We start from the raw sequence: 25,083 nt of genomic DNA, 5'->3' as shown, positions 1-25,083 counted from the left end.
CTGAGCAGTCAGTCACAGCAGACATCACAGTCAGACCTGAGCAGTCACAGCAGACATCACAGTCAGACCTGAGCAGTCAGTCGCAGCAGACATCACAGTCAGACCTGAGCAGTCACAGCAGACATCACAGTCAGACCTGAGCAGTCACAGCAGACATCACAGTCAGACCTGAGCAGTCAGTCGCAGCAGACATCACAGGCAGACCTGACCAATCAGTCACTGCAGACATCATAGTCAGACCTGAGCAGTCAGTCGCAGCAGACATCACAGTCAGACCTGAGCAGTCAGTCGCAGCAGACATCACAGGCAGACCTGAGCAGTCACAGCAGACATCACAGTCAGACCTGAGCAGTCGCAGCAGGCATCACAGTCAGACCTGAGCAGTCGCAGCAGATATCACAGTCAGACCTGACCAGTCAGTCACTGCAGACATCACAGTCAGACCTGAGCAGTCAGTCGCAGCAGACATCACAGGCAGACCTGAGCAGTCACAGCAGACATCACAGTCAGACCTGAGCAGTCGCAGCAGGCATCACAGTCAGACCTGAGCAGTCAGTCACAGCAGACATCACAGGCAGACCTGAGCAGTCAGTCACAGCAGGCATCACAGGCAGACCTGAGCAGTCACAGCAGACATCACAGTCAGACCTGAGCAGTCAGTCGCAGCAGACATCACAGTCAGACCTGGGCAGTCAGTCACAGCAGACATCACAGTCAGACCTGGGCAGTCAGTCACAGCAGACATCACAGTCAGACCTGAGCAGTCAGTCACAGCAGACATCACAGTCAGACCTGAGCAGTCAGTCGCAGCAGACATCACAGTCAGACCTGAGCAGTCAGTCGCAGCAGACATCACAGTCAGACCTGAGCAGTCAGTCACAGCAGACATCACAGTCAGACCTGAGCAGTCACAGCAGACATCACAGTCAGACCTGAGCAGTCAGTCACAGCAGACATCACAGTCAGACCTGAGCAGTCAGTCACAGCAGACATCACAGTCAGACCTGAGCAGTCAGTCACAGCAGACATCACAGTCAGACCTGAGCAGTCAGTCGCAGCAGACATCACAGTCAGACCTGAGCAGTCAGTCACAGCAGACATCACAGTCAGACCTGAGCAGTCACAGCAGACATCACAGTCAGACCTGAGCAGTCAGTCACAGCAGACATCACAGTCAGACCTGAGCAGTCAGTCACAGCAGACATCACAGTCAGACCTGGGTCCAGAGCCTAGTGCAGTGCTCATCAACAGCAGCATTGCCAGTATACCATATAATCTTAGATTCCCTCATTGTAAAGCCAGTGGCCAAGTACCGTCAACACTCAGTCAATTTTAGCTCCATCATCTCCATCTAACCAGCTAGACTCTGATGAGTGATGCATTGGGAGAAAAAAATGACACAGGATAAGAAAGCTTAAATAAAAGAAGAAAGAGAAAATCGAGATCTCAAGGTGGAATGAAAGACACAGCTGGAAGGACAGGAAACGTCTCTGTGACCTTCACTCATCACAGAAATGACCTGGACAAGGAGAGGTAGACCAGTACATCGGTACAAGGGCCAGAGCTGCTGTCAGTCTTGGGCCAGCTTGTGCTTGCTGGGAACAACTTGTTTGGTTTTGGTTTTGTTAACTGGGGAGCAGCTTGTGAAGAGAGCAGGCCTGTTGTTTGCACTATGCACTACTTTGTCCTTCATCCTCTCCTGGGGGACGCATCCTTCCCAGGGCTGCTCTTCCAGTGCTTATTTTCCAAGCCCTGGTTCCTCACCGGCATCCATCCTCTTCATCCTCTTCATCACCCCCCTCCTCCCCACCCCCGCTTAGCCAGTGGCCTTGGAATGCCAGTCTATGAACCAAGGCTAAACTTCCTATACAAAACCAACAGGGAGAGCTTTACAAAATACACACAGTGAGATATCCATTATCAGTAAGAACAAAAGTCTGCCGTTTGTGACCATGTGGCTCCGAGTAGAAACTGATATTGAGTGAAATAATCCATCCACATTAGAACAAATAGCTCACATCCTCACTGTGGAAGCTGAAAACATTAAAACAGACTAAGAAAAAAAATAGTGGTCTCTAAAGGGCAGAAATCGGGGTCAGATAACAAAGAGATAGGAATTGGTTCTAAAAATCCTACAGCTTAATGGGATAACTTTCGTCTGCAACAAGTTTATATCTCAGAATGACTAGCAGAACCTCAGACATATAGAAAGGATAAATGTGTGAGGAGATAACAGCTAATTACCCATATTTATATAATACATGGTATGCTGCATTGAATTATCATGTGGTGCCCTAAACGTGCACAAATATTAGGTGTCAGCTAAAAATCAAGACTTCTTCAGCTCCACCCTCAGTAGATCAGACTCGGCCCTGCCTGCCTATGTCTTTAGTGAATTCCCCAGGAAACATCATACGTATAGTCCACTGTTCTGGAGCCCATGCTTCTAGATTTTTCCTCTACAAGAATCAAAATGTATCTTTCCTTTCTAGGCCTGTTACCTACCAATTCACCTAAAATAACTGTTTGTGTTGAGGGCCCTTCACTTCCTAGTTATCAATAGCTTCATATGCTTGTCTTCCAGGCTGGCTAATTTGTTGTCAACTTGACACAAGTTAGTGTCATGAGGGAAGAAGGAAACCTCAGTAGAGAAAACACGTCCATCCGACGGGCTCACTAGGAAGTTGGTGTGGAAGCGGCCAGTTCACTGTGAACTGCCATATCTAAGCAGTTGAGTGGGGGCTACATAAAAAAGGTGGCCGAGTGTGAGCTGAGAGCAAGGCAGTAAGCAGCATCCCTCCATAGCCTCTGCTCGGTTCTGTCTCCAGATTCCCGATGTGAGCCCCTGCCTCAGCTTCCCTTGATAATGTACTGGGACGTGGAAATGACAACTCTCCTCCTGAAGCTGTTTCAGTCATGCTGTTTATTATAGCAAGAGCAAACTTAAACATCCCCTACGATTTTCCATATTAGCCAAAGAGTCAAAAATATCCAGGAAACATAAAGGGAGTGCATAGGCATCCCGCGGCCCATTTGCCAAAATGAGGCCAATCCCAAAGCTACCACACTCATGTCTTCTTCCCTGTCACTCCGCCCAAGGTCAGGCGTGGCAATGGTTTGGAGGCAAGGTCAAAGATACCACAGTGTGGGGAGTAAGAGACAGCAGCAAAGACAGATGTGGACTAAGGACCAGAGGTCGAAGGCTCAGAATATTTTCCGTTTCTGTTCATGAGTATCTGTAGTTCTATGGTGTCTCAGGACTGAACATGCTCCCAAAAGCAGGGTGAGACAACTTCACCACTCTGGGGGCAAAAGCAAGTGAGCTTACACAAAGGTTACATCTCCTCCTGGGGACCCAGCACAGGAGAGCACCATTTTCTCTGCTATTTGTTGCCGGCTAAAATGTCATCTCCTCGGTGCACACTATGTGCCATGGGTGAATACGGGTGAATATAAATAGTGCTATTTGAAGGAAGATGAAACCAAGATGCAAAGGAATTAAGCTGTTTGAACTCATGCAACCAGCAAGTGGCTGAGGAGGAGGAGAACACCACACCGAGAATTTGAGAGAGTGGGACACTAACTCAGCAGACATGTCCTGTTATCTTCCTCTTCTCCAAAGTGAACAATGTCAAAGAATAGCAAAGAGTTTGGAATAAAAGTGTATACAGATGCAATGCGAGAAGAGGGCAAGAACCTTGAGGCCTCTCAGTAGGAAATTCCCAAAAATGGCAATGGAGTCAGGAAGCTTGCGGTTCCCCTCTCTGCAATCCCATGGGGGGAGCCCAAGTGGTCAGTCGATCACAGAGACAGGGGGCAGTTTGGTTCTATCAAAATGGAGGATACAATGAGCTCTTCAAGGTGAACATGAAGAGGGCATCTAAGGGAAACCTTCGTTCAGGCTGTGCAGCGCAGCTCTGTGGGGGAAAAGATCCAGTGGCTCTTCCCAGACATACACATTATATCCTCTAAAAGCATCTATACCTCAACTGTCTGGAAAGCATCTTCAATAGATCATATCCAGACAGATCAAGCAGCATTCAATATGGCAGACCTTGCCTGGATCCTAAGACAGTCTCCTGTCCTCTAGTCTTCTAGAGGAGACCGCAGCACCGAAGTGGGAGGCACACTGCAGCATCTTCTGGTCAGATTGACAGTCCACTGCAAAGTGCCCTTGGAACACCCCTGTCTCAGTGGGATGTAGAAGAGAAGCCATCAGACCACACTTGTCCTATCCCCTGTGCCCCAGGGAACATGCCTTATGGCTGGACAGTCATTTTAACTTTGACAGCATCACTACTGAAGATAATAATGCATGGACACTGCTTTGAGTTGGAAAAAAAAAAGACCTCTAGAGATCTATCATTAGCCTTGAGTTACTATCCAAAAAGATTTTTTAGTGAGTGGAAAGATCAAAACATTGGCCACCATTATCCAGCTGTCCATCCATAAACGATACAGCAGAGACCAATGGTCCCCCCTTCTCTCAGCTATCAGTGCACCTGCCTGCAGAGACAGACGGGGGGAGGGGGGACAGTACTTCTTCCTCACCACAGCCAACAACCTCCTAGGAAGCTCCGCCCACCCAGGTGACACTGCCCCCCACTGATAATCCAGCACACCCTGTCCTCTGCAGATCACGGGAGGTCTCTACCATAAAAGAGTAAAAGAAAGCCTCTTTAAGAAGTCTCTGCTTAACTTAAGAAAACTGCACTTGATAAAAATAAAATAAAATCTCCCACCTCAGCCGCAAAGCTTTTCAGATTCATCCTAAGGTAGACGGACTTACTCACTTCCAAGCAGAACGAACCCAACAATATATCACAGTTAACTGTGGTCACAACTCCATGGAACTTCGGCTAGTGCTGAGAGCTCACTGAGGGGCAGTTAATAGTCCCCAATCTGTAATCAACCTCTTTTACATTTGTTCCTAATCACAGGATCCAGTTCCATCTTAATGAACTGTTTTCTTATCGTATTACGGTTGGTCGTTTCGGCATGCCTAATGGCCCATTCAGGAGGTTAAATGACAATTAAAGTCCCCTGGTTTTGGTGAAGGGAGTTTAACATCCCCCCTCCTTCCCATACAGAATGGGATGTGAAGGGTAGAGTCACTGAAGATCAAAGTCAAACATACCTATTGCAGTCGACGTGGAGCAGGAGGTGAGAGGCGCTCACTGACAGCGCAACCTTGTGCCATTGCCCGTCGGCCATGCGGTAGGGTAGGGCCTCCGTCCGGGGCTTCCCACGGTGTATGTAATGGTACCGTATTTCTTCCCGGGGGCCACTGCTCTCCAGTTCAAAATAGCTGCACATAAAGAAGAAAGGCTTTAGTTCTGGGCATCGTGACACTCATCAGTCCCACATCCTTGTTACCAGTTTCTTGGAATCTGAAACTAGGTAAACACAGCCCAGAAGGCCATGGCCTGAAATCAAGTGTACAGTATGGAGCCCACTCCATCTATTGTCTGAGAGCCCTTCTAACACATCCTGCGCTCCTGGCATGGAGATCAAGTGATCCACAGTGAGGTGGAAACCCGCTACCTTAGCAGAGTTTGGGGCTGTGCTCTGCAGCCTCTCTCTATTGCCTGAAAAGGGCATTTATGTGAAAAGGCTTTACTGATGTTTGTTTTTAGAACTGCCATTTAAACTTTCCCAAGAATTACTAAGGAAAAAAAAAAAGTTGGGTTGGGCATCTGAGATTAAAATCCATGCCAGGGTGAAGAGACAAGCTAAGTCTTTCTCCGTTCTTCCTCCTGGGAGCTGATTTCTTTAGATGCCCAGATGGTGGGAGAGAGGGGTGACAGCCACTCACACCTGAATCAGTACTTATGATTATCACAGTGTAAAGCATGTGGCTTGAGTCTTCCTTCCTAAGATTGGCCTCATGTTTTTCACAACCATGTAAAATTCTTTGACACCACTTATGTGCTAGGGCTGGCAGTTCCATGGCTTGCTGTGGATATTGTCTCCTATAACTTCCAAGTATCCTCACTGTCATTGATGTGTGACTGACCTCACCGCCAGCTGCGCACTAGCATCTTAGACACACATTCTAATTTGCCTCCCTTCATATCCTAAAACATTTGCATAAAAATCCCCTTTTAAAGATTGAAAAAGTGAGACTCTGATTGATGGGGTGGCCCAGTTGACAGTGTTTGCCTGGCATCTGTGAAGCCCGAGGTTCATCCCCTAGCACAGCATAAATAGATGTGATGCACATACTTAAAGCAAGAGGTAGTGTGAGAGTTACAAATTGTCTTTATTATGGGGATACAAAAGGAAATTGGATTCAAAGGGAATCACAGACTCACAGAATACAGGACAAGGTGAAAGCCGCCATGCCCCACCACTCTGCCTGGGGGAGATGCGAACAACCGCACAAGCTTGTTTCTGCTCTGACCTCCCAAGAGAGTGAGAGAGACCCTTCGTCTCCGTTCTGAGATCACATCCACACTCAGAAACCACACCCTAAGGCTGGTACCCCAAAAAAGTATTTATTGGAAACGTATTACCACAATGCACACTTGTAATTCCATTGCTAAGAAGGTAGAATCCAGAGGATCGGAGCAACTTATGATTGGTCTTTCTTGACAATATATAATGAGGTTGAGGCTAGCCTGGGCTACACGAAACTATATCAGGAAAGAAGAGTTTGGAAATGGGAGGAAAGAATGGGAGGAAGGGAAGGAGATAAGGAGAGGGGAGGATTCAAGGGGAGGAAGTGGGGAGAAAAATGATATTTTAGGATTATAGACGTTCCCCTCCCTGTGCCTCAGATCACTGGCATCTCCGAGGCACCAGAAAATGCCCGTAAGTCATACTGGGCAGAAGCTTAGCTCACACTCCCATGCAGCAGCATGCGGCTCTAGCAGCATTCACCTAGACAGGAAGCCGGTATAATTCTTGTAGTTGGAAGAGTTACAGGCTTCCTAGAATCCACTGAACTGGCCAGATCCAAGCTTAACTGCTAAATCTAAAACACAAAAGTCATCACTGGTGAGGACTAGATGAAACCATCATGAAAATCTGCCTCTTCGGACATGATCCAAACCACGTCAGAGAAGTAATGAGCAGAGAAGTAATTGCTCATCAGTCACAAGGTTTATTCCCAAAAGAAATAGAGGGGAAACCGCCTTACTGCCCCCTCATCTCCACAGCTCAAAGAATCAGCCTGAAGAGATTATCCAACCACAGAACCCAACTCCCATACCCAAGTTCATGCTAATTAGTAAATAATTAAATATTTAATTAAATAATTAAATATAATAAAATTATAATAATTAAATATAATATAATATAATTAAATATAATTGATTAAAACAATTAAATAATTAATATAAAAGACATTTTTTTCTTTTTCAAAAAGAAAAAAAAAACTGCTGTGAGAACTCCTTCAGCCAATAGCCTTTAAAATACTGGCCCACTTTCCGTGCAGTTAAATGTACTACAAGTGCAGACAAAACATGTGCGCAATTCTCTTTTCTGCCGGATTTGGTTCCAGTTCCCAGCGCACTGTTTGACGGTATGCTGTATGACTGGACATACAAGACTCACATAAAAGTGACTGCTGAACTTGCATAAAGAAGGTGAGACAGTCCTATGGGGTTCGTGCTTCACGAAAAAGTGTACCAGATATTCTGCAGAACACAGAAGAAAGTGACTGACAAACTGCCAATATAGGCAAAAGAGTATTTCAAATTTCCTACTGGATATTACAGGCCTATAGGCTAAAGATGGACATCCCAACATTGCAGAAGAACTTTGGGTGACTGTCCAGACAACGAGATGTCTCTGTCAATTCTACAGATCTGGAAGGTGCTTACAATGCACTTCCTGTTTACTTAGGTATGATTATATCCTTCTGGGGTCTTTGATGGAATTGAAGAACAGACAGTTATAGCTTTCCTTAGTTATGATAAAAGATAAATTAGGTATGAAACTTTACATCACAAAGAAATATTGCAACTATAATTCTTACCTGATAGCTGTTTTGTATATGTAATTTTACTATGTTAAAGTTAAAACCTTCCTTTTTATTTAGAGGGAAAAGGGGAGCTGATGGGGGCTGTGCTTCTGTAAATATGTTGCTATTATTGTCTAATGAATAAAACTGCTTTGGCCTATGACAGGGAAAATATAGGGACTAAAAGAAATACATATAGAGGGAGTAGGCAGAGTCAGAGACATGCCATGTAGCTGCTGAAGGAGAGAGATGCTGTAATTTACCAGTAAACCACAAGCCTTATGGCAATACATAGAATAATAGAAATGGATTAATTTAAGATGTAAGAGTTAGTTAATAAGTTTAAGCTGAAAGGCCAAGAAATGTTGCAATTAATATACTTTCTGTGTAATTATTTCAGGTCTGGGCAACCAGGAATGAACGAGCAGTCTCTGCCTACATGCCTAGAACCCTCCAAGTGCATTTTTTATGACCACAATAACGTGCCAAAACAATCCCACACCAGTAAGGATATAAAGGGGTATTTATTTTGGGGGGTAAAACTTACAAAACACCAACCGTCAGGAAAGGAGCCTAGTCACTGGAGCAGGAGGAGCCGGAACCAAGCGCTGGAACCAAGAGAGCGAGCCGAGGCTTGCTGCTCTTTTAGACCACGCCCCAGTGGGCTCGTACTTCAGCAGCTATTGGCTGAAGGACCGGAAGGCGCTCCTGCAGCACCACTTTGCATTGAGTTCTCACGTGATTAAGACACAGAGCATGCCTAACACCAGGACACAACTCCAACATAGGAAAGCACCATGAAATTCTGAGACCTCACCAAGATCCACACATCACAATTATTTTGACCAATAAGAGACTCCTGGGAGAAGTGATCTGACCTTGAAAGGACTTCAGTCCATGACAACTGCAAATGCTCACCAAGATGGCTGATAGGATCATTAAGATGGCGGTAAGTACCTTTAACCAGATTCAATCACTGTTCCTGGGGTTACAGCCTCATTGAGCAAGTACTTAAATGTGGTATAAATAGGTTGTTGAAAAAAATCTCTGTACAAAGCATGGGAGTAAGTGATTACCTTGTAGTAATCACACATATGTAGCTATGAGGAAAGAGCCCCACTTGAGGGCTTCACAGAGGGCACTTGTACCTCGGGGTTACTTTTCCGATAGCTCCGCATGCACCTCAAACTACTTGAATACAATTCAAGATGGCATGCGTTTGAAGAGTTACATTAGGTAACTGCTGATGTGTCCCCAGGGATGGCAAAACCACTGGGCTACGGGGCACCTGGGCAAAACATTCACAGAGGCTGAGGGAAAAGCAGCAATATGACCAGACAGTAACTCTTCACTCACAGGGGCAGGTGACGTAGTCCTGACAGCAACCTGCAGGAGACATCCACCAATCTGAAGACTGTAGCGTGGGAAGGGGCGCCAAGGTCTGAAGGAGAGCACTGTGCTTTGGTTCTAGTGCTCCTAGGGGGCTTATGTTGGTAGCTGTGCTTGGAGCCAACACAGGGCTCTGGCCAAGTCAGTGCACCAATCCCCTGATGGATTTATAATATGGTGGCATTCTTTGGGTAGGACCTAGTTGAAGAAAGTTTGTTTTCTCTCTCTCTTTTTCTCTCTCTCTCTCTCTCTCTCTCTCTCTCTCTCTCTCTCTCCCTCTCTCCCTCCCTCCCTCCCTCTCTCTCTCTCTCTCTCTCTCTCTGTGTGTGTGTGTGTGTGTGTGTGTGTGTGTGTGTGTGTGTGTGTGTGTGCCTCTCTGTCTCTCTCTATCTCTATTTTTTATGTGTTTTTCTCTCTGGCTTTCCCTCTGTATTTCTGTCTCTTTGCATCTATCTGCCCTTCTCTTAATGGCTCTTTCTCTCTGATGACTCTATGCCTCTCCTTCTCTCTTTCCTCTTCCCTCATTCTCAGCCTTTCCAGGCTGCCATAAGCAGACATGTTCCTCTGTCACCTGATTCCACCGCCTAACTACAGGCCACAGCAAAGGAGTCGGTTGACATAGATCAAACCTTCTGAAATTCTAAGCCCACACATACCCTTCCCCCCTTCCCTCTGTCATTAGGTCACAGGGATGAGAAGGAGGACTGACACATGCAGTCTACAGGCCAGCGGAATCATGACTGCCTTTCCCAGTCCAAGACCTATTGAGTCAGACTCTGCATCACAGCAAGACCCCAGAGGATTTTTGAACACCTAAATGTTTAAGATGCTGTGCAGTCGAATATGCTGGGTATCCTTGTTGGCCAGCTGCTCACCACAAGGGTGGCAGACGTCTGAAACTCCACGATGAATGGTGACAAGCAGCCATTTGCAGTTGTAGGTGAGGGTGTGTGTGTGTGTGTGTGTGTGTGTGTGTGTGTGTGTGTGTGTGTAAGTAACTGCCAACGAGCTTCTTGCAAGTGGTCCAAACCTGACTCCTCATGCAGACAGACATGCTTCCTGAAAGCCTGGAAGACACCAGCTCTGTAGGATAATACAACACCAAGCAAGGCTGTGGGCAGCACTTCCCTAGCCTTGGGCCTCACTCCGGGGTGCTAACCCCAGGAACACCACTCCCCAAATGGCCTGCTCACCTTATAGATGTTTGTAAACAATGATAATAATCCCTCTTAAAGTTTTTTATTCTTTTACAGGCCAAGTGTTCTCCCATATATCCCTGCCTCCCAGCTGGAGTATTACCTTTTCTAGAAAAGGACTCTTCTTTATTCTTCCTCCTAGACACATCAGCTTGCTGGTCCTGATGCTTCAGGCATGCTCAAATGAATCCACTCGGTGCATCACCAAAACAGAAACAGGAACTGGGGCAAATGTCTTCTACTGCACAGAATGGTGACATTATTCCTGCCTTGCTCCCTGCCATGTGTGACTGTGACTGCACCCTAATGTGTACACTGACTTTCTCATCGACTAAAACCCTGAGTCCTTCCACTCTATGGAGACAAATCTTCCTTACTCTTTATTTCCATAGATGAATTTTAAAATAGAAGTTTTGCTCAACTGCTCGGTTGCATCCGAACAATTCCCTAAGGCCCGCCCTGTGGTATCAGGCACAACCAATTCACTGTGAACAAAAGTACAATTTCATGGGGCCATATGAATTTCATTTCATGATGTTTGGAAATAAAATTCAAGAAGAATAATTCCAAACAGTACAGGTTGATCAAGGTCACACAAGACATTTTATTGAAATATTTATCATTTTTTCCAAACTTGATACCCATGTACTCTGTTTCGAGTATTTTTTTTAAAATCAGTCATCTGTGATGATTGATCTTCAATTATTGCTCTACTGTAGTTAGAACCACCAGAAAATGCACTTCTGGGGGTGTCTGTGAGGTGTATCCAAACAGCTGTAACGAACAGAGCAGAGCAGCTCCCCTGAATGCAGGTGGCATCACCTCCCAGCCTGGGGTCCTGGACTGAGTATAAAAGAAAGGGAGAGGCCTGCTGAGCACCGTCACTCACATCTCGGCTTCCAACTCTGCATGATCAGCTGCTTCAAGTGCCCAGAGACACTCTGGCTGCCACATCTGCTCTGTCATGAAGCGCTGCACCGCCACCTGTGAGCCTGCCTGCCTTCCTTAGGCACATTTGGCCACAGCAGCAACAACAAAAGTACCTAAAGCCTGGTTTAGTGGCACACACCTTTAATCCCGGCACTTGGGAGGCAGAGGCAAGGGGAACTCTGGGAGTCTGAGGCCAGCCTGGTCTACAGACACAATGAGACCCTCTCTCAAACAAAAAAGCAACGAGTTCAACAGGAGAGAATACACAGTAGACATTTTCAACATGTTACAGAGACCCCTGCTAAAGAAAAGTTGGAAATAGTGGGAAAACAGGAGAAACTCATTCTAAATGGCCTGTGTCCATTTTCTTCATTGGGAAAGATAAGAAGTATCTAAGAAAGGTGTCTTTTCTAGCGATCTCCTCTATAGGAGATATGTCCATTGCTTCGGTAGAAATCTAGCAGACAGAGCTTTGGTACCGTGTTCTGTGCCTGCCCACACTCCAACAGCAGCCTCTCTGTGGCTGGACAAGCAACTGCATTGTGGGGATCAGCATGGAGATCAAAGAGAGATGACCTTAAAAACCAAGGCTGTACCCGAGCCATGTCTACCTCTAGAAAAACCTTGCGGCAAACAGGTCACTGAGGACCTGCAGCCACTGATCCGCTTTGGATATGGAAAAGCAGACCACCTCATGAGGAGACAGAGCACCTGAGTGGACCACTCCAAAATCCTAAATAGAGCCCAAAGGGGATAAAATGAAAAAACTAGTTTCCTCAGAATTGTCCCCACAGTTCTGCTGTAAAACCTCCATAAAGGCTAAGTCTAGTCAGTACCATGTGCTTAGTTCATGCTAATGGCAGGGGTTTCAATGGAGGACTCGGCAGCACTGCTAACTGGAATGAGTCTAAAACTGACTATATAGATGGGAAATACTGTTCCTCACAGAACTCATGCTGAGCTGGGGCACAAACATGATAAACAGACTTAGGCATAGTAAACATGCTTAGATGTTTTACCGAGTGAAGACACACTAAAGAGCTTGAATCTGAAGAGAAAGGCAGGAAACCATGGAGGAGCAATCCACAGAGCTGGTCCTCTCTGACAGGAGCGGCAGGAAGGAAAGCCCGCTCTTGCCCACAGGACAGGTGACAGGGAAAAGCAACTGCAGTATCCCCTCCCCCCCAGCATGTCCATCTATATAGTGGTCTTGATATCTCTCTCACAGAAAGGGAAGGGGTCCCACAGATCTGGGTGACCTTGTGATGCTTGGTGACCTCTAAGGATGGGTTACAAACGCACGAGTACAGTTTCAACTCTGCGTACCGGGATATGCTTGACGCCCCCAATCACTTTCTAAGAGGCCTGAGGATCCTGAGGGCACCATGCTGGGAGGAAGCCCAAGTCACATCCCGGAGACAGCAGGCAGATGCTCTTATTGACACAGAAACTGGGACATGAGCCAATAGCTGGTATAACCCAGCATGGAGACGCCTCTGGATGGCCTCCCCCACCGCCTGATCTCCCCAGTTGAAGCCACAGCTATCAGGAAGCACAGATAAGTGCTCTCCTCTAGGCTCTGCCCAAGTTCTTGACCCAGAGAACCTGTAAGCATTACAAGTTTGGGGACCATTTTTCAGACATTCACAGAAATTGGAACACTATGACTTCAAGTATACATAGTTTTGACCTTTAAAAATTGAAACTATAAATTAGTATGTCTTTTCTAAATGCCTGGGGTCTCTGGCCAGATAATCAAGTCTCAAGGTGACAATTTTCTGCCGAGAGTAGTCCCGCAGATTGAGAGCTGTGTGCTTTCTTCTAACTTAGAGAAAGGAAAACGGATAGTCCATTTTCAGTGCACAGATAAACCACTGATATCTTGTGGGTTAGTTATTAAATCCATTTATTGAAACATTTTGGGTGGGGTCTTTATACTCAGGGAAAGAGCGTGTCGTTAGCAAACAGTGACCACCTTAGAAAAAGAAAAGCTCTGTCATATTCAGCCCTACAGAAAGAAACGGAGAGTATAATCCTAGTGAAATGAGACAGATAATGCGGAAAGACAAACACCGCTTTTTCATGCATAACGAGAGAGTAGAACGGTGTTTGTGGAGACTGGGGGTAGACTGCAGTGGGGAGATCAGACTGGAGGAACAAGATTATTCTTCAGTTTTCTTTTACCTCAAGATGATCTGTTAACGATAAAATAGTATGCATTTCAAATTTGTTTTTATAAAGAAAAGTTCAACTGTCCTTACCCCAAACACATTAGGGTCTTGAGGCACTGAGTACAGTACCAGCTAGTGGGTGTGTTTATCTAATCACTCCGCATGATATTCACAAACCACAATGTCATTCTGTACCCCATAACTGTAAACAATGATACAGTGTCAATTAAAATTTAAAAATTATTGAAAGGTTTTTAAAGTGGTATTCAGCTCTAAAATTTAACTTAGTATCAATACACTATTGTATTGTTTTTGAATACACATCTGCCAGCAGATATGAAATAAGTACATAAGGAATTCTTGGATTGTCTTTCTTTTTGGCTATCAGTTTCCAAGTCTTGGCATCATGGTTTCAGGCTCCACGTTTGCTAGAGTGGTCACACTGGTGGTCTCTTCAAAAACGAGATGTGTTCCCTGGATTCGGGCCCAAGTGCCTTCCTAGTCTGTGAGGTATTTGTCTGAGTTAAGGTAAAGGCTGCAAGGTACGCACGCTAACTTCTGGTTCTTCCTCTCCCCCTGAGTACAGAAACGTGCGGCAGAATAAGGTTCAACCAGAAAACACAAACCGCAAGGCAACTCCCCAGCCAAGCCCCTCCCTCAATGGGTCCCCATGCTTCCCTCTGCCCGTGTCTTCATTCGGAAGAAGAATAAACACCCACTTCATAGTTTGCTTAGGACAAACTGGCATCAGTCTGTAAGCCGTCTTACAAGGTTTCCAACGCTGCTGACAGTTTCTTATCTCTTTCTACGTCCATAGAAACAGGCAGCTTCAGAGAAGCAGAACCCAGAATATACACACACCCTCTTCACAAAACAGACCGTGTCTGACTTTCCCTCTTGTTTAGCTATGACCTGGTGATTTGATTTGATTTGATTTGTAAAGACACATATTAGTTTTGTACTCAATGTGCTTAGCAAACAGCTAGCAGATTAGCAGCGACAATGACCTAGCATCTGTTACTAAGAACAAAGCACTCACGGCTGCATGTCATGTAAAATGAGCTCCATACACGGATTAAAATGGCTCTATCGGAGACTTCAGAATCCATGGGGAATTAACCTGGCTGTTCTCGCCAAAGAGAAGGCTGACTTGTGCTTGCGCCTGCTCCAAAATGGATGACCAAAGAAGACGGACTGATAGGAAGGCAACACAACACAAACTCTTACGTGAAGAACTCTAAAAGGAGAAACCAACGAGATCATCTACAGAGGTGATGGGAGGATACACGGTTTTCTTTTTAATGGTGGAACTTCGCAAAGAAAATCAAATTTAAAATGTTTGTTAAGTGATCGAATCCCAAGCACAAAGCTTAGAATCTCACTATTGCATCTGCATCATGCTAAGGTATAGCTGTGAACCTCCTGAACTCACAATCAGAATGGTTATAATCAAAGGCATAACTGTAAAAATTGTAGTAGCAGTTGGCATAGTGGGTAAGACCCACGCACATATACATTTTCTCTACACCATTTACTGAAGACTTGAGAAGGAGAGCTAGTGAGATGGCTTCACAGGTCAAAGCCCTTGCCGACCAACCCTGACCATCTTAGAACCTATAGTGCAGGAGAGAACCAACCTACCCCTGCAAGTTGTCCTCTGACCTTCACATATGTGCTATGGTACATATGAGCCTGCACACAAATACATACATGTCATACATATCATATCATACATACATACAAACATATCATCAACACACACACATAATACATACACATATAAATTATATACATACACATACATGTCATGCATACATACAAACATATCATACACACACGTGCACAATACAAAATACATACTAACATATAATACATACACACATATATCATGTACACATATACATCTCGCACACACCATACATACAAACATATAATACCTACACACATATATCACATACACACACATGCATACACACATGCACACACACATACATCTCATACACACATAATAATGGTAATAAAATTTTTAATATTTTTAGACAGAGGGAATATTATTGTTCTCAAACAATGTTCTCTGATTGTTTAATTTATTTGAATCTTTATTTTCATGGTTAAAATGAAATTCACAGGCAAATGGATGGAACTAGAAAGAGTCATCCTGAATGAGGTAACTCTGACCCAGAAAAACAGTTTATCACTTATAGGTGGACGTTAACTATTAAGTCATTGATATGCAAGCTACAGTCCATAGAACCACAGAGGTTAGGTAGACAGTAGGGGATTGAAGGGAGAGATGCATCTCCCTAGGAAGGGGAAATAGAATAAACAGACAAGGATGGATAAGGGTGAAAGGATGGGCCTGGAATGGGAGGCTCAAACAAGGAGGGAGACGGATGAGGGAGGGAATACAAGGATCAGCAGCTAAAACTAAGGACCATTTGGGTGTTTGAATGGAAACCTAATACAGTAAAAGCTTCCTTTAATATATACATACATGATGGAAATTTAAATGAATTTACTAAATAATGGGGGAGACAGAGCCCCAACTGGACATCTCTCTTCACCAAATGAAACTTCCAGTACTGGGAATAAGTTATACCTAATCAAGTTCTTGGCCAAGGGGGTCCCACGGGAGCCTTCAAACTACCCAGGCAATTGTCAAAGCTGTTGGTGATCTTTTACAAACTGAGTAAGGTCCTTTTGCTGAAGATAACTCCTACACAACTCATTAAAAATGGAGCAGTCAAGGTGGTGCAGACCAAGAACATTCTCCCCTAGGGACTAGCTCATGGTGCTAGGAGGTGCTCTGTATGCTACCTAAGGAAAAAGGTGAACATCAGCCCAGCCACACACACTTCCGTCTACAAGGGTAACCTGCCTGCAAGATGCGCTGGTGCAATAGTACACAGCGTTTATGGGAGCAACCAGCCAATGTCTGATCGGAGTTAAGACCCACTCCATGAGACCAAACCCACACCCAATAGTGCTTGCTTGGCCAAGACCTGAGACTAGAGACGCCTGGGACATAGAGAAAACCCAGTTCTACTGTTGTGCTGGAGGAACAGAGCAATAAAATGAATCCTAATGACATTCTGCTACACTCATAGATCCATTCCTCACGCAGTCATCATCAGGGATGCTTCCTCCTGCTGCAGATGAGAACTAATACAGACCCGGGGCCAGACAATGTGCAGAGAGTGAGAGACTGTGGAACATCCAGCCCTGAAAATGAAGTCTCCCTCAGATCCCTCCCATCAGGGCTTAGGGAACCCCATGGACAAGGAGGCAGAAAGCGTAAGAGTCTGAAGGGATGTAGGACACCAAGGAATCAAGGAATTCTAGAAACAACAGGCCTTGTGCATCTGAACTCAGAGAGACTGAGGCAGCGTGCACAGGGTTCGCACAGGTCTGCACCAGATGGGGTCCTAGCGCTGAAGGGAGAAGAGGACGCAGGCCTCATCTCTACACCAGAAGCTCTCATTGGTAGCCACTTACAAATACAGTTAGTTTTCTCTAAGAGAGTCTCTCTGAGGAAAGAAGCCATTCCTAAGGATAAGCTCCATGGCCAGCAGTAGATGCCCAACACAAAATTAATTCAGGGACATCTTTAGTGGGTCTCTGTCTCATAATGTTATATGAGGGCTCTTAAAAAAAAAAACTTATAGCTCCTTTGCAAATATATCATGGTTTCCAGTTTGGGGGTTTTGTGGGATTCCTGTGTGTGCAAATATATCTATCTCTGCTTCTATTATGAGGTTCTTGTGCTTTTCTCTGGTTCTTTTTCTCGTATGCTTGTTCTGTCATGTTCTGATTTGTTTTTATTTATCTTATTTTATTATTATTATTATTATTGTTATTATTATTATTTAGAGTGTGGATTCAGATATGATAGGAGCTAGAGAGAATCTAGGAGGACCTGGAGAAGGGGAAACTTCAACATAATTACCGTATAAAAATCTATTTTCAATTAAAAATAAGCTGATTAATATATCTATAAAAGTACTCAATGAAAATCAATCCTCTTGGGCAGTAGTGGCACACGCCTTTTAATTCCAGCACCCCAGAGGTAGAGGTAGGTAGATCTGAGTTCGAGGCCAGCCTGGTCCATGGAGTGAGTTTCAGGACAGCTAGAAAAACCCTGTCTCAAAAAATCAAAAAGGAGAAAAGAAAGAAAAAAGAAAATCCCCCCTCCTATCCTATACACGCCATGTCCAGAATCCCAGGTTTGTCCTAAGAAATCTATGCTGGGTCTTGTGCCTTGTTAAAAAGATCTTTTTCATAAGTCCTCTAGGCCAGTTTTAGATTTAAAGGAAGCTGTAATGTGGATATGAGTCTATATGCCTCACACTAGCCTCCTCTGTTACTGACATCTTACATAACCAATGGAGCAGTATCAGTACACCATGATTGACTAAAATTTATACTTTCTTCATATCTCCTTAGTTTTTTATTTATTTCTATTTATTCTTGGAGAATAATATTCATGCCTCCCTAACTCCTGCCAGACACTCATTCTCTCTCTCTACCCACTCAGCTCCGGGTCCTCTCTTGCCATTTTTAAAATCATCAAGGACCATGTGCGCTGCTCAAATACTCCTGGGTTCGGGGCCATCCACTGGATTGTCAACCTACAGCGGGCCACAGCCTTGAAAATGACTCACCTCCTCTAAGAAGTTCTCAATTGCCAGAATGTTCTCAGTCAGGGGTGAGCTTCATGCACACCTCCCCTCAGCATGCGGGGATTTTGTCTGGCTTGAGTTTGCCCAGGTCTTGTGTGCTGCCGTGACTGTCATGAGTTCATAAGTTCATATTTGTGGCTGGCGCTGTGTCTGGAAATCACAGTTTCTTTGTAGCCACCTCCACCCATGGCTCCCACACTCTTTTCTCCTCCTCTTCCGCCGTATTTCCTTAGTTTTGTTTTGTGTTTTATCCTGTATTCCCTTTCTGCCCTACAATCGTATCCAAGATTTCCTCAGTTCAGATGTCTGTAATGTCTGTCACAGCTACTTCTGAGATGTGACTTAGGGAAGGAAGACAACAGAGGTCAGGTACCATCCTCCTTCCAGCCTATCAGGAGTGCATGCCGGGTCACCAGCATCTCTGCTGCTGCTGATCCTGAGGTCCACCTACCAGGCTCAAGTAGTTCTGGCAGACTTTCTCCTCCTGCCCCACACTGTACGCCAGGGAAGAAAGCTACAGTATGCAGCTCATACTGAGGTAGAGGGGAGTTCTGCCCCACTCGCCTACGGGCAGGCTATTTATATTATTTGCAATTCTGCCTGAAACATTTATATTCTAGCTCCTGTATTTATTTATTCAAGTGTGTTTAAAGCACCATAGGCTCAGAGGTTATCACTTTATTCTTTGGATTATATTCTAAATTTTATTCTTTTGGTGGCTCAGACTGATCCATCTTTAGCCACTTTGCTCCTTTAAATCATTCCCGTGACTATGGGTTTTTACTTTTTCTTTAAATGTGCCTGCATTTCCTTATTTCTTGGCAGAAAACAAAGCTTGAGGCTCATTTTACATATTTCTAGACTCGGCGATATAACTTACTTCTATGTGGACACCTGGATCCTTTCTTTCATGGGATAATAGAATTAGAAACCAGTACGTGGGGCTGGGGATGCTTCAGTGGGTAAGAACACTTTCTCTGGAAACACGAGGAACTGAGTTTGAACCCCAGCACCCATGCAAAAAGCTGGGCATACTATGTGTACCTGCAAGCGCAGTGCTGGGGATCTTTGCCAGACAGACTTGGAGAGCTTGCTGGTCAGGCGGCCTAACCAAAAAGGTAAGTTTTGGGCCTGGAGAGATGGCTCAATGACCATCAGTGCTTACTACTCTCACAGAGGACCTAGGTGGGTCACAACCATCTGTATCTCCAGGTCTGGGACATCTGATACCCTCTTCTGGCCTCTGGGGACACTATATATACACATGAGCACACACATACATAATATATGCAGGCAAATAGTCATACACTGTGGTTATTCTTTTTTTTACAATTTTTAAAATGTAAAAAATACTAACTCCAGTACCTACTTCTTCCCATTCTCCCACCTCCATTCATCCTACCCCCATTCACTTCTCAGAGGGGGATAAGGCCTCCCTTGGGGAGTCAGTAAAGTCTGGTATACCAAGTTACAGCAGGACCAAGCTACTCCCTCCTGCATCAAAGCTTAGCAAGGTATCCCACCATAGCAAATGGGCTCCAAAAAACCAGTTCATACACCCATGATAAGTCCTGGTCCCACTGCCAGCCTCTTCCCCAACAGATCAAGCCATATAACTATCAGCCACTAGCTGAGGGCTTAGTTTGGTCCCCTGCAGGATCCCCAGCTCACAGTCCTGCGTCCTTGAGCTGCCACTAGCTCAGGTCAGCTGTCTCTGTGGTTCTCCTAATCATGATCTTGACCCCCTTGCTCATATGACCCCTCCTCTCTCTCTTCAACTAAGCTCCAGGAGCTCAGCCCAGTGCTTGGCTATGGATCACTGCATCTGCTTCCATCAGTTACTAGATGTAGGTTCTACGATGACAATCAGGGTAGTCGCTAATTTGATTACGGGGGAAGGCCAGTTCAGGCACCCTCTCCACTATTGCTAGGGGTCTTAGCTGGGGTCTAAGAAAGGGAAGTAGTTAAGATCTCTTGGGTAAAATGGGGAAGGGAGAAGAAGGGGCTGAGGGATGGGAACATGAGGGCTTGAGATGCCGAGTTGGGGGAGGGGCAGAGAAGGGGAGCAATGAAAAAGATATCTTGATAGAGGGAGCCATTATGGTGTTACAGAGAAAGCAGGTGCTAGGGAAACTCCCAGAACTACTCTGTGGTAATCTGAATGAATATGACACCTGTAGGATTACGTATTCCAATACTTGGTGCCAGTTGGTCCAGCGGTTTTAGCAGGATTAAGAGTGTGACCCCGCTAGAGGAGATATGTCACCAGGGGCAAGTTCTGAAGTTTCAAGAGATTTGCAACATTCCCAGGGTTTCGCTCTCTGCTTTGTAGCTGTGGATCAAGATAGAAGCTCTCAGCCTGCCTGCACTCCATACTGTGGGCTCTAACCCTCGGAAACGATCAGCCAGATTCAATGCTTTCCATTATAAGTTGCCTTGGTAATGGTGTTTTATCATATCATAGAAAGATAACTGAGACAGGAGCTGATGCCAGGGAACGGGTCTGACCATGTGACTCACGGGAGGAGTGTGGAAGATTTGGGACTTTGGACTGGAAAAGCAGTTGAACACTGTGGGTGGGGGTTAGCCTCGCTTCCGGTATCAAGTTCAGTCTCGGCTGCTTTCTCCCTCATCTGGTTTGATTTTGACTCTCCCATCAGTGTCTTTAGCAGAGCAGAGGTTTTCATTTTAACAGAACCTAGTGTTTTTTTATCGCTCACATTCTCAACATCCCATCTGAAAACACATCACTAAAGCCAAGGCCACACAGATTCCCGGGGCTTCCGTTTTACCTTTTACCTTATGTCTACGGTCCTTTTGAGTTAATTTTCACGTAAAGTGCAAAGTCTGTGTCCAGGTCCAGTTTTTGCATACAAATGGCCCATTTTCCTGCCTCATTTGCCAAAAAGGCTATTCTTTCTTTCCAAGGCTCTCAATCTGAGAAAGCAAACATGAATACATTATCCGGCCCACCTCCTTAACAGGAACGGCAGCACATTACACTCGATTCTTCCACGCTCTTTCCACTTAATGTAATGAGATCTTTCCCACATATAGGGTTGGTTCTTCATTCTTCTTGTTTCAATGTCATACATAGTCTCTCACCCAAAGTTAAAATCACCTACTACTTAGAGACCAAGCCCGGATTAAAGCTGGAGAAAGACCCACAGCTAAGACAAGCTCCCATTGTCTGAAAGAAAGACAGGAAATCATTTGCGAAGTATGATAGAAAATCATGCAGTTCGAATGGCACAAGGCATTAAGATACGCAGCAGGTAGCATAAAGACATGCTTCTCCAAGGGATGCGATGCCGTAGGATAAGGTGAAATAAAAACTTACAAAAAACCAGACACCACAGTCGACCCCTAATGAGAGAGGGAGAAAACTCTCTTAAATGGAGGTGCAGGAAAGCTTTGGGGGTGAAAACAAATGAACAGGGAAAGATGAGGAAGAGGTGCAGGGCAGAAAAGGGAGAGTAAAAGCAAACGGATAAACGTGTCTGAAATATTCAGAGACCAGAGAGCAAGAACTGCTATGGACAGCATCAGAGATGTCAGCAAACAAGAGATGTGAAGAAGCCACACTTGCAAAACAGGACTACATCCACAGAATTGTTCTCTGGTGTGCGATTCTGTTCCTCCCTGGCAGGGCCCAAGCTATTCTCTGCCAGAAAAGAAACAAACAGATGACATTTGTGAGTTTAGTACACCCCCACAATGTTAGCAAACTTTCTGTCATGAATTCCTAGCCCCGGCCTCTTCCTCCTCCTACAGGTCAAGTCGAGGGCTCTGTCTGGACTCTAACCTGTCGGGTAGTTTTTGCTGTTTGTTTGTTTGCTTGCTTGCTTTTACACTAGTGAATAACAAGTTTGTACTTCCAATCCAGCTATATCCTTGGGTAGCCAGCTGTCAATGCAGTAGCTCAGCTTGTGTCCCTCTAGCTCAGGAAACAAACACGCAGACCTACTATTCCTCATAAACCTGGGACCTTGGTGAGAGTCTCTCCAAGATCAAAGGTTGAAACCCCAAGTGCCACCTCTGATGCCTTCTCTTCCCAGTGCCCAATATATGAACTATTTCCTAATCCACTGCCTCTGTTGTAGGTATCTCCCCAACACCAACCACTCATCTTCTCTGTTTCTGCTGCCCCTTTTGGGTCACCATCATCTCTTCCTGGCAACTCCACAGCATCTTCTAAGATCTTGATGAATCCATTTTGGCCCTTTCCAACACATTCCAAAGCCACAGTCATCTTTTAAAAGTAAAAATCTAATCAAGAGGTGAGGAACATGGATCACTATGAGCTCGAGGCCAGCTTAAACTATATATCAAGTTCCAGACCAGCCAGGTCTACACAATAAGAGCTTGTCTCAAAACAACAACAAAATCCAATTAAATTACCAAATACTGCCATTCCCAAGTTAAAAACCCTTGTCACTGCCTTCCCACTGCTGAAGAGTTTAAGTCTAGAATCGCTAAACAAGGACTCACATGTCCTGGCATTTCTACGTCTCCTCTCCAGCTTGCTTCTGCATGCCAGCCTTCTGTCAGGTCTCCACACATGCCAGGCTCTCATCCACCAGAGGCACTTCCCTCCACTCTCCAGAAGGCCTTACCCTCTTGCCTTTTCTTCTTTAATCAGATTGGATATGAAGTCCTTTGGGTGTAGTCCAGAAGTGCTACAGCTGTACCCACTTTTTTCACCCTCTCATCCCTCCTCACCTTGCCTGTCACCCCCTGGAAGATACATTGCTGGCACTCGCTCCTCCAACCGAGGTCTTCTTATGGCAGAATGAATAAAATCAACATTTAAATAATGATAGAAAACGGCATATTGAGTTCTTACAGCATTAAATATCACAAGTACTTGGCAATATAACACACCTCACTATATTTTCAAGGAAGCTCATCTTCCTTACAAGCAGTCAAGGGGTATTAGACCTGTTTACCAAGACAGCCATTCTCAGCTCCCAGTAACGTGAAGCAATCAGAACCCCAAACAGAGGCAATAGGCCCCGGCACTGGTTTAGCCGTCAGTTCACTCCCAGTTTCCCTCATTATCTTTGTTTCCACTTCTAACGTCTCAGCATTGGGTAGACACTGGACTAAAAGCTCCGTGAAGGCATGGCCATCGCCTGCTGTCACTCATCAGCCTGGCTGTGGAGAGATTCACTGTAGACTTCAGGGATGAACAAATGAATGAATGAGCAACCGATCACAGCAGCAGATGACTTGTTTGCAGCTACAGTGAAGAACTTTGTGTACGCATGGAGAGCTGACTAGGCTACGCCGACGAGTTGTAGCCCTAAGCTGACAATGGCAGTGATGGCAAGTAAAAGTCCATCGAAGAGGTAATTCCTTCAAAGTCCTATCAACAATGGAAAATGCACAATAATCCATCACAGTTATTACATCTTATCACGTGCCAGTTTTATGGGTTCCTTACACACGTGAGTTCTTGTGTCAATTCCGTGGGGACACAGAACGTCATCTCCGCTTTACTAGAATGCAATCCAAGGGGGAGTCAGTGTCTTGACCAAAGGCACAAGGTTGAGGCATTAGAGCCTATGCTGGACGCACTTGGATGACAGAAGCAGCAGGGTCAACACAGACCCTGTAAACTAAACACCCAGCCACCCAAGAGAGTCATCGAGAAGGCTGACCTCCTGGCAAGACAGTTACCCAGAATGCACCATCAACCACTGGGACCTGGGAGCTGGAAGCAAAGTGACAGATGAACGAGAGCCTGGGTCCACGTCCTCTGTCTGGGGAACTGGACACTTCACACCACTAGAAGCTGAGAGCAGCCACCTCAGTAAACAGGACCTAGAGGTCCCCTCACTGCCTGCTAGAAAGATAAGCTTCCGTGAAAACACAGAGAAGTACACAAGAGTGTCAAATCTTCATGGTGACTGATAAGCTGTAAGAACTCAATAAATGTCAGCGATTGCTATCATTACTTAAGCGTTGATTTTGTGGAACTGCTTTCTTGATGAGAAATGTTTTATCTTCTATAATAATGATTCTCAGCTTTGATGTCAGAACTCTGATGTATGGCGGTTATCGTGAGATGTGCCATATGTAATTGATTACTGTTAATAAAATCCCAGAGGTTTGTTAATGCGTTCACTCGATCCAAAAATATTTACCGCATCTCCAATCTGCTACGCTGCACCCTCCTCGAGTCTCTGAAGGTGCCATGAAGAGACAAAGCAGACATGGCCCACATGTTCACCAAGCTCGCCCTTCTGGGGGAGGACAGATGTTAACGAAATAATCAGGCCACAAATATAAACTTGGAAGCAGGGAAGTGCGGTCAAGAAAAGGCCCGTGGCTTGATGATAAAACCGAGACTAGCTTAAATCGCACAGGAATGAGGGTGTCCAGGGTGACGGCAAGCACCGGCTGAGCGTGAGCATCACAAGGAATGTCTCCAGAATGGGCAAGTCACTGAGAACTGCTCTAAGACAGGAGCCTAGCAAGTGGGGACCAGCTAACTAAAGCGCTTGTCAATATTATAGTCACCAAACCAGTCAGATATGTGTGACGAGCCTCTCAGGAGCCTGTAAAAAGACAACTGGGGCAGATGCACCCCAACCTCTTGCCCTGAGAAAGTTCTAAAGCCAGGAAATCCTGGGGAGAAGGTCAGCACCACTTGTCCTAGGAAATGATACGTGGATCAGGTGAAACCATGAGAACTCAGATTGCCTAGGGTTAATATACACACGTGAAATTTCACCTAAAATACCTTC

The 25,083-nt window shown here is 45.2% G+C and overlaps 1 protein-coding gene across 3 annotated transcripts in view; it reads right to left on the bottom strand.

The window, feature by feature from the left end:
- Positions 1–25,083, bottom strand: part of Nell1 (neural EGFL like 1) — an 822,199-nt gene that overhangs the window by 675,842 nt on the left and 121,274 nt on the right. For all 3 annotated transcript variants that reach the window (XM_048442384.3, XM_048442394.3, XM_085682700.2), the window contains one exon: positions 5,138–5,308. In XM_048442384.3, coding sequence (XP_048298341.2) covers positions 5,138–5,308 — 171 coding nt within the window. The remainder of the gene's footprint in view (positions 1–5,137; positions 5,309–25,083) is intronic.

The sequence above is a fragment of the Myodes glareolus genome, chromosome 24, assembly GCF_982192425.1.
Source record: "Myodes glareolus chromosome 24, mMyoGla1.1, whole genome shotgun sequence".
In the NCBI taxonomy this organism is placed as follows: Eukaryota; Metazoa; Chordata; class Mammalia; order Rodentia; family Cricetidae; genus Myodes; species Myodes glareolus.
Note: the sequence above shows the minus strand (reverse complement) of the source record. Positions and strands in the feature narration are given on the sequence as shown.